This window comes from Fopius arisanus, unplaced genomic scaffold (assembly GCF_000806365.1).
Source record: "Fopius arisanus strain USDA-PBARC FA_bdor unplaced genomic scaffold, ASM80636v1 scaffold00043, whole genome shotgun sequence".
Lineage (NCBI taxonomy): Eukaryota > Metazoa > Arthropoda > Insecta > Hymenoptera > Braconidae > Fopius > Fopius arisanus.
The window spans coordinates 736,716-747,307 of record NW_011887782.1 but is presented as its reverse complement, the minus strand read 5'-3'; the positions used below and the strand labels follow the sequence as shown (position 1 = coordinate 747,307).

The window sequence follows — 10,592 nt, the reverse complement described above, 5'->3', positions numbered from 1 at the left end:
AGGGGAGAAGCATGTTTATCCGAGATCACCCTCCATTGGGTGATGCGCATGCGCAGTCAAGGGCACGGTAGTACTCGAGCTACTATTCTGAGGCGCTGCTTGTCGTACAGTACTGCCTCAGTGTCAGCGTAGTGGGGGCATAGGGATAGTCTATCCAGTTATATAGAGATCAGTGGTCTATCCCCATAAAATTCAACCCCATTTTCACCCCTGACTACCCCTCACTCAACATGACCCACACGGTCATCGAAAAATGTCAAGAGACAAATGTATAAATCGATTTAGAGGGAAATTCGAATCGATCTATCCCCATAAAATTCAACCCCATTTTCACCCTTCATTACCCCTCATTCAAAATCACCAACACGTTCATCGAAAAATGTTAAGTGACAAATGTATAAATCGATGAGGGGGAGAAATTCGAATCAATCTGTCCCCATAAAATTGAACCCGATTTTTACTCCTCACTACCCCTCATTAAAAATGATCCACACGGTCATCGAAAAATGTCAAAAGACAAATGTATAAAACGATGAAGAGGGGAAATTCGAATCGAGCTATCCCCATAAAATTCAACCCCATTTTCACCTCTGACTACCCCTCATTCAAAATGATCGACACGTTCATCGAAAAATGGCAAGAGACAAATGTATAAATCGATGAAGGGGGGAAATTTGAATCGATCTGTCCCCATAAAATTCAACCCGATTTTTACCCTCACTACCCCTCATCCAAAATGACCCACACGGTCATCGAAAAATGTGAAGAGACGAATCTATAAATCGATGAAGAGGGGAAATTCGAATCGATCTATCTCCATAAAATTCAACCTCATTTTCACCCCTGACCCTACCCCTCACTCAAAATGACCCACACGGTCATCGAAAAATGTCAAAAGACAAATGTATAAATCGATTTAGGGGGAAATTCGAATCGATCTATCCCCATAAAATTCAACCCCACTTTCACCTCTCATTACCCCTCATTCAAAATGACCAACACGTTCATCGAAAAATGTCAAAAAACAAATGTATAAATCGATGAAGGGGAGAAATTTGAATCGATCTATCTCCATAAAATTCAACCCGATTTTTACCCTCACTACCCCTCATCCAAAATGACCCACACGCTCATCGAAAAATGTCAAGAGACGAATGTATAAATCGATTTACGGCGGAAATTCAAATCGATCTGGGTGTATCAAATTCAACCCCATTTTCACCCTCCACTACCCCCTTCCAAAATGATAGACGGGGTCACCAAATAACGTGTGTATACATATATGTCTATCTATTCAGGGAGTTATTTCCAATCGATCTATGTCAATCAAAATTCGTAGCCGTCATCCTGAATCCTCAAACTTCCAAAAAATCTTGAAAAAATCGGGGAAATGGACATCACGATGACGTCATTTTTGTAATGAAGACACTTCAATTCTCTGAGTTTTTGGGATGTTTTTTGGTACCAAAGAGGAAGGTGCTTCACCTCCCTTCCTTATTCGATGAGTCGAATAACACCCAAGTGTTCTCATTGAAATACTTATGGCCGTTCTCAACTCCAGCAACCAGCATCGAATCCCTTGGACTTTTACTCGGGAATGCCACAGTGGTGACCATAAAATGTCTGGCCTTTCCCATGCTACAAAAAAAGACATCTTGATTTTCGAAATATTAGATAATTTTAATTGAGGAGTTCATCAGGAGAGTGGCTAAACGCTGTGCCACAAAAAAAGACATCTCGATTTTCGAAATATTAGATAATATTAATATTATTAATATTTATAATATTACATATATCTATACAGACGTTATTTGGTGACCCCGTTTATCATTTTGGAAGAGGGTAGTGAGGGTTGAAAATGGGGTTGAATTTGATACACCCAGATCGATTTGAATTTCCGCCCTAATTCGATTTATACATTCGTCTCTTGACATTTTTCGATGACCCTGTGGGTCATTTTGAATGAGGGGTAGTCAGGGGAGAAAATGGGGTTGCCTTTTATACGGATAGATCGATTTGAATTTCCCCTCTTCATCGATTTATAGATTCGTCTCTTCACATTTTTCGATGACCGTGTGGGTCATTTTGGATGAGGGGTAGTGAGGGTAAAAATCGGGTTGAATTTTATGGGGACAGATCGATTCAAATTTCCCCCCTTCATCGATTTATACATTTGTCTCTTGCCATTTTTCGATGAACGTGTCGATCATTTTGAATAAGGGGAAGTGAGGGGTAAAAATGGGGTTGAATTTTATGGGGATAGATCGATTCGAATTCCCCCTTAAATCGATAGAGACATATGTATACCGACATTTTTTGACAACCTTCTCGGTCATTTTGAAATGGGGGTGTGAGAGTGGAAATACTTCTATATCCCCTCCAATTAATTATATATAACAAAAAGTAAGTGGAGCACTTTTATTTCAATTTTTTTAGTGTTATTTTAATGCAAATTGCGCAGCAGTTCGAATTCTGCCACCACTGCCGCCGACTTGACCGACCTAAACGGACGACAGATACGATCGCCATCGCCCGGCAATTTCCCTCCCAACTCATTCAGTTCTCCCATACACTAATGATTATCATCATTTATTTATCATTTTCCATGCAATTAACATTGCAAATGTCACGATTTCATTAATTTGTAGACGCCTACCTTGTTTTTTAATAACTTCTATACCTTTTGAACCCGTAAATAGCTGCCCCATGTCTGCCCCGTAACTGCCCCGTAAATACGGGGCACCTTACTCGCCAGGGTAATTATTTCCTTTTAACGTTTGGTAAAAAGCTGGCTTAAAAGACATACAATGATAATAATGAAAATATTTATTAGCCCTAGTGTTTCAAGAAAATGGTAAAAACATTCTTTACAAAACGATAATTCAATTCAGCACACCTTAACATTATCAAAAGAAATAAACACTTAAGGGATGATTTATCATAATAGTCGAACAACCATTACTTGTTCAGGGATGCATGAATTTGTTCGACACGAAAACAATAGGATATTTCGGTGTAACTTCTCTCTTGAGGGTCCTCGGAGGTGGGTCCACAGTATCATCAGCAAACTTCAATGTTTTTTTCTCCCTCTTAGGCTCGTTTGTGGAGGCGAGAAGATTCGCAGTTCCGTGGGCAAAGGCAGACTTTAATTTAAGGGTATTTCCATTGTGAGTTCTATCAGTTTCGTTCTCCTTATTAGATTCATAACATTTTGGGCTTCTTGGTATTATTTTTGTAGCTTCTTGTTGCATTTTCTTATCGACTTCTAACTCTTCTATCTCTTCTTTACAGTAATCCTCACATTTTCTTTCAGTCTTCATGATCGAGCTCATTGGATCTTTTTGTATTTCCTTGAAACTGCTTCCTACCTCTCGTACGTTGAACATAATTGATTCTCTCTTAACACTAGAACCATCAAAACATAGTGAGTTTCCAAAGTCCTCACTCGAGCTATTAAGTGATGAATTATCGTAAGTTGATGGTGAAACTTTTGCTGAGCAGTTTGGTACTTTCATCAATTGTTCCAATGTTATGACACTTTCCTCAATTACTTTGGGGGGTGGTATAGGTGGGTCGAGAGTATTCTCGAGATCTAATTCCTTTTCTACAGTCTGCTGGAGGATTTTCAGGACATCGGTGGTGTTAAATTGGGGATCAATCTCTAGACGACTCTTAATGGCCTCAAGTTGGGCATCACTGGCTATTGCTTTACAACGCCAGTACCTTAGTTGTCTACTCAATTTATGCTTCATCTCCTCCTCTAGAACTGCCTGGATGGAAACGTTTTCCAGTTTTGATTCCAATTCATCTATTTTATTTTTCTTTGTTCCTAGCATTGATTGGAAGAAGCTGAAATTTTGATCAGTGGGGTTTATCTGATTTTCCAATTGATTGCTCTTATTTTTTTCGGTTTGTAACTTTTGTTCTAGCTCTGCAATTCTCTCCTTGTACTTCTCCATGAGCTTAGTGTCTCGATAGTGAGAATCCACTTTGTCATCCTCCCACTTACGCATTAAAGCTGATTTATCGATTTTCAAGGAGCGAATCTCTGCGTCCTTGATTGCAACGACGCGTTTCGCCTCGTGATAGCTCTTTCTCAACACCAACATCTGATCCAGCATTTTTTTACGACGATCCTCTACCTCTGCAAAGAGAGAATTACCTAGGAATGGGAACAAAATAAAAGTGATTTAGACAAATATTTTACATTTTTTTGTGGAATGAATCAATTTGATGGTATATTACGAACAACGTCTCTTGACATTTTTATCTAGATTGCCACTTCCACAAATACTTTTTAAATAAATCTATTATGTTTACTAAATTAGCAGTTTTTTTCCGAGATCATTTTCTTCTTTTGAAGCTTATATAATCATTCTTAGTACTGTCGTCAACGGACATTATTATTCTAAAATTATTCTGTATTCACTCTTTCACACTCCAATTGTGTTCTCAATTGGATTGATTCGAGGATTTAATTAAGATTATAAAATATATAAAACATTCCATTTGAATTCTATAAAGCTATTCACACTTGAAATATTCGGAAAGTAATAAAAAAGATATATTCTTTTAATGTAACGAACCTTTGGATTCTTCACTCGGTGGTTTCTGCTTGGTTTCAGCAAGTTCCCTCTTCAACCCCATCAACTCATGCCGAGTATTTTCCAGTTGCTCTTTCTTCTCGTGTAAATTCTGTTTCGTTTCTTTCAAGATCTCTTTCAGCTGTGAATTCTCATTGGTAAAGTCCTCCAGAGACTTTCCCATCAGTTGTATGTTGTGATCTTTCTGGAGTAATTGAGAAACTAGATTTGCCATTTCCTCTTGCAAAGCAAAGTCTTCTTCGACCATTACCGGTGTCTCATTTTGAATTGATTGTAATGTTTTGTTGAGTTCTTGTATTTCCCTTTGTAATTTCTCAATCTCTTCGGATTGTAATGAGTTTTTTGTTTCCATTTCCGATAGACGAGATAGCAAATCATTTTTTTGTTTCATGTGTCTGCAATATTCAAGAAAGAATACATATTCAAGAGAAAAAAATACATTAAATATGTTTGTTTGTTAGAGAATGGAATTGAAGACAAAATCGAATATTATAATATTTCTATTCTGGAAACCGAATATTCTTAATTGTATTTAAATGTATTTTCAATGAAAAATGAAAATTTTCCATTTAATTATAAAAAGGGTGAAAGAATGATTAAAATAAAAATAGTAATTTTTTTCCAACTATTACTTACTTCTCTTGGAGATCGTGGATTTGCTTATCAGTAAGTTTCTGAAGCTCATTGGCTGCATTCTCAAGAACCTCCTGCAGCTCATGCATCTCCTGCTGCATCGTCGAGCTAATTTCGAGTTTACACTGGAGTGAATGATTCTCTTGTCGATATTTTTCGTTATCTTTCATCAGTTTTGACATGTGCAACTTCCAAGCTTCAAAATTCATCCCCAACTCCGTCTCCAGTTTGTCCAAATCCTCAATATCCTCGTTAACCGAACTCGACATGATTTTGGGGTTATTTTTTCTTGCAAATTTAAATTAAACTTAAAAATTAATGCAATATTCGTTATGAATAGTTAAAAAGAAGGCACATAACATCTCTCAGATTACTACATATAAAAAAATTAGTTCTGTCAGCAAAATTCTGCAGGAATTTCATTGAAATATGAGGAATCTTAACTGTCATTAAAATCGATGTGAATTTACTATGTGCATCGATGAAACAGATTTACTGGCTAACTTTGAAATTATAGTGTCATAGGCATATATACCTCTTCACAATTCAAGAACTAAAGTTTTCGATAAAAATTCTCACAAGTTAACGTTTTAAATAATTTTCTAAGTGACAAAAATAAAGGAAACCAGATAAAGAACCAAGGTGAACTATTTTAATTGAAAAAAAAAACTTGGTTGAACATTGATCGATTGAGGTTCAATGTTCCATCCAAGTTGGTAGTATATTTGATAGAATATTTAATTAATTTTTAAAAACTTCGGCGGTCAACACAACGCCTGAAACGGCACTAGCGACTAAGGTATGTAGGAATGGTGAAGCCAAAGAGGATTGATTAAGGCCCGGATCATGAAGAATAGAGTAAGGAGGCCGAACAGTAGTGGGAGAATGTTCTAAATGTGTGACACAGAGGGGTGAAGGAATGTAGTTCCTCTAGATAGCGCCGTATAGCGCTGACTTTGCTCGGGTCTCACATGCACATAATAGGTGTTTCATGTATTGATGGCTTTGTTGTGATTTGAAAATTATATTCACGCAGCGTTATTATTGTTAAATTGGCCGATTAGATGTTTTTTTATTCACGCTAAAATAGTCGAAAGTTATTGGTGAGAACAAAGATGAGGAGGGTGTGTACATTTCTCGGATGTAAATCAGGAGCAGCAAATGATAAAAGACACAATAAATCGGGTGGAGTGCGTAGTAAAAGTTTATTTAAATTTCCACATCAGGTTTGTATTAATGTTCATTTTTCCACATGAGCTGCTAGGAATTGCAGTACAGAAGAAGGCGAGTTACTACATAATCTGTCTTGTTTTTAGAATTTTCTTTTGAGAAAAAAAAAAGAACAGGTAATCGGTCGAGTTGCTAAAAATACTGACAAAATCAAGCAGTATGTAATTAGCCGCAAATTATCAACAATTACAAAAACGAACTCATACAATCGATTGTAAATCGTTCGCAGGTGATTGTAAAAAAGGTCATAATGTTTAAGAGTAGATAGTTTTTTTTATTAAAAATAAAAAACTTATGACCCATGTAATTAGCCGCATTTTTTTTCTAATCACTCTTAAATGATTTTTTTTAATTGTAATCGTTTGCAATTCGTTTGTAAATACTATATTCATTTGAATCGACGTTTAAGAGTCATTAGTCTAGAAATTATCAGCAATAACCGTGATTGCGAAATTGCGTGGAGGGGATAAGACTTTGCAAGTATGACGGCGCATGCGCAACTATTCAGAGGATTTTTCTGTTATACGTTCAAAAATAGATTAATGTCTTTCTCACTTTAATTTTGAAACATTTCACTACGGCTGTCTTTTAATTGAACATTGAGTGACACATCGAAACCATTGTATTTTTTGTAAGTACATTAATAATTATAATAACCCGTTCACTAATGGGTGACATTTGGAGAACAATTATCGTTTGAGTAATCCCTGGTTATTCCCACCCAAGCTTACAGCTTATGCTGTTAATTTCATAAACCCAGTTAGGGTTTGGCAAAAACCTTGAATTCAATATTTACGTTTTTTTGTTAAACAGAAGTGTTAAACTAATGTCTCATGACAAATGTTATAGGGTTCTGTCAGCCCATATTCAGCCTGGGTGGGAATAACCAGGGATTACTCAAACGATAATTGTTCTCCAAATGTCACCCATTAGTGAACAAGTTATTATAATTATTAATGTACTTACAAAAAGTACAATGGTTTCGATGTGTCACTCAATTTTCAATTAAAAGACAGTCGTAGTGAAATCTTTCAAAATTAAAGTGAGAAAGACATTAATCTATTTTTTAACGTATAACAGAAAAATCCTCTGAATAGTTGCGCATGCGCCGTCATACTTGCAAAGTCTTATCCCCTCCACGCGATTTTGCAATCACGTTTATTGCTGATAATTTCCAAACTAATGACTCTTAAACGTCGATTCAAATGAATATAGTATTTACAAACGAATTGCAAACGATTACAATAAAAAAAATCATTTAAGAGTGATTAGAAAAAAAATGCGGCTAACTACATGGGTCATAAGTTTTTTATTTTTTATAAAAAAAACTATCTACTCTTAAACATTATGACCTTTTTGACAATCACCTACGAGCGATTTACAATCGATTGTATGAGTTCGTTTTTGTAATTATTGATAATTTGCGGCTAATTACATACTGCTACAAAATCCCAACAAAGCCACCAATACATGAAACATCTACTATGTGCATGTAAGACCGGAGCGACGTCAGCGCTATACGGCGCTATCTTGAGGAACTACATTCCTTCACCCCTCTGTGTCACACATTTAGAGCATTCTCCCACTAGTGTTCGGCCTCCTTACTCTATTCTTCATAGTTCGGCCTCCTTACCAGAGATTATAGGGGAGATTGCTAACGCCAATGGCAAGGCTTCAACCGCGAAATTGTCTGGCCGCCCTAGCCGAACTAATTTTGCGGGTGTACCGTTGAATCAAACAGGTCGCGAAGGCAAGAGTGTCGGTAATTTTCGGAGGGCGTGGGTATAGATAAGGCAGAGCGCGAGCCCGAGAGTGTCGATAATTCGGAAAAACCAGCAAACGCGAGAGTGTCGATAATTCGAGGAAATCGTGACGAAAGAAAACATCCCATTTCGAGCGGAGTGGGGGTATGATGGAGAAACAATCGATGAACGGGATAAAAGAAATGAATTCACTTTTGTAAATTCGAAAAATTGTTCAACAAATTGGGGAAAAAATGTCTCGTGAATATATACTCAAACGATTGCGAATCAATGGAAACGTCGAGATTTACTGGTCCCTCGGAACGTTTTTTTTTTCAACGGTTCTATTTTTGTCAACAAATTCAATAATTATTAAAAAAATTTGGGAAAATTATCTTGCGAATATATACTCAAACGATTGGGAATCAGCTGAATCGTCGAGATTTCAAAACTCTCAAAACTTTTTTTCTTCCACTGTTCCTTTTTTGTTAACAAATTCGAAAATGATTAAACATATTGGGGAAAAATGGTCTTGCGAATATATACTCAAACGATTGGGAATCAGCTTAAACACAGAACAATGCGCAGAGGTCGATAGTATAGGGCAGAGGTGGGCAACCTCAGCTCTTGGATCTACTCCAGCTCCCAACCTCCATTAGGGAAAATTGTCCCAAGCCATAAAGTTTATGGCTGCACCCCCTTCGGGCCCATAATGCCCTGCACGTAGGCGAGAGTAGTGGGGATATTCGGCAGAAACTTGGTGGTAGTAAAAGTGAAATAGAAAAATTTTCTGTCTCTCTAATGGAAATATTTTTTCATTTATTGTTTTTCTTGTTATTATCCTTCTGATTGGTTATTGGTTATTTTTATTCATCTTTATAAACGAGGACTTCGTACCTTTCATAGATTTTTGAAGTAATTTTGAAATTATAATTGAAATATTGTTTTTGAAACAATCACTAAATATAACCATGTTGTTAATAGACCTGAATTGACATACACTTTCAAATTTTTCATTTCTATATTTGCCGCTCTCGATGCCAAATTTTAATGAACAAATTTCTCACAATCTTTAATTGACGATGAAATATTACTTTCTCAAGTTCATGAGCATTCCACATTCATTTACACTTATGAATATTGAATCTAAATCATCATCTTTTAATTCCATTTTTTTTTTATGAAACAGAAAATGTCCAAACACGTGTATACAAATTCAACCCATTTTGCCCTCACATTTCAATTACGCGCGTGCGCCATCGATCGATGGTAGGGCCTACCACACAATTATACGACAACCCTTGTAATCACGTTAGGTCCCTTACAATTGGAACCTTAATAATTTTATGGTTACAGCTCCGAGCCTACCTGAGGTTGCCCACCCCTATTTCGAATTAAAAAAATTATATTTATAATTCAAATTGATGGAAAATCAAAATTCCCGCTCGATCCCACGGTGGACCTCTGCCGGTGGCGTCGAACAAGAGCTCAAGCAGAGAGAGATATCGAATTAGAGCAGGTAGTTTTGTTAAGTGGATGAGGCCCCTCTCCCAGCTCTGACTAACGAAGCTTGGGAGCCGCGTGAGCCTAATGAGCCCAGGTTGCCGGGCCCTGCCCTATACTATCGACTTCTGCGCATTGTTCTGTGTTTAAATGGGTTTTTATTGCATTATTCTTTGCTTTACGAGTATAAACATTAAATCTAACAGAAATTGTACTATTGAAATGTGGATTCTTCATCAAACTTTCATTGAAAGAAATATCGCGCGCATTTACGTCATAACAAGTCAGGTGAGAGCGGCCGCGGTGAGAGGGGACAATTCATTTTTAGCCACCATGTTCATTTCGGAGTGCAGTGGAGAGTCATTTTTGGAGTGGAGTATTATTGAAAAGCATTATTAGGGAATGTCCGTACATTCGAATTAATCGTATGGAAATGTATTCACCATAATTTTGAGGAAATAAAAATTTGATTTTGCTTCAATTGAGAGTAAAATCCTTCTCCTTTATGAATCTCTTAGATGGAGCTCAATTTTTCAATTTGTTCCTAATTTATAAACATTTGAAAAAAGTCATGAGCCTCCATTTTACCGCACTGCCCCCTATATACATTAACGAGTAGCAGTGATAGGATCTGCGAAAACCCATTTAGACACAGAACAAAGCGCAGAAATCGATAATATAGGGATGCGCAACTTAAACCATGATTCTTCAAATGGATTTAACTCATTAACAATCAATGTACAAACGACGAAAACATGAAATTCGTAATGTGCAAACGATTTCCTTCGGAAAACACCCCTAATTTGGTTTTATTGATCAATTTTTAATTTGTTGTCGGCTAAGATCATGCCGAAATTTAATTAATTTTTTAAAATTAATC

The 10,592-nt window shown here is 36.6% G+C and overlaps 2 protein-coding genes across 2 annotated transcripts in view; one reads left to right on the top strand and one right to left on the bottom strand.

Annotated features, from left to right (window-relative positions):
* Pi3K92E (phosphatidylinositol 3-kinase 92E) overlaps positions 1-10,592 on the top strand; it is a 114,927-nt gene that overhangs the window by 94,267 nt on the left and 10,068 nt on the right. The window lies entirely within an intron of this gene.
* On the bottom strand, positions 2,812-6,046 carry LOC105267018 (spindle apparatus coiled-coil protein 1 spindly). Its single transcript, XM_011305585.1, has 4 exons — positions 5,773-6,046; positions 5,241-5,525; positions 4,587-4,999; positions 2,812-4,162 (listed from the first exon to the last, which is right to left on the bottom strand). Exons 2-4 carry the CDS (start codon positions 5,504-5,506, stop codon positions 2,967-2,969), a joined length of 1,875 nt encoding a protein of 624 aa, XP_011303887.1. The 5' UTR covers positions 5,507-5,525; positions 5,773-6,046; the 3' UTR covers positions 2,812-2,966.

Coding starts and splice junctions, on each gene's coding strand:
- LOC105267018 (XM_011305585.1), bottom strand. CDS start 5,506: ATGTCGAGTTCGGTTAACGAGGATATTGAGGATTTGGACAAACTGGAG. Junction 5,000..5,240: donor ATCCACGATCTCCAAGAGAA/GTAAGTAATAGT, acceptor TGAATATTGCAG/ACACATGAAACAAAAAAATG. Junction 4,163..4,586: donor ACCGAGTGAAGAATCCAAAG/GTTCGTTACATT, acceptor TCCCATTCCTAG/GTAATTCTCTCTTTGCAGAG.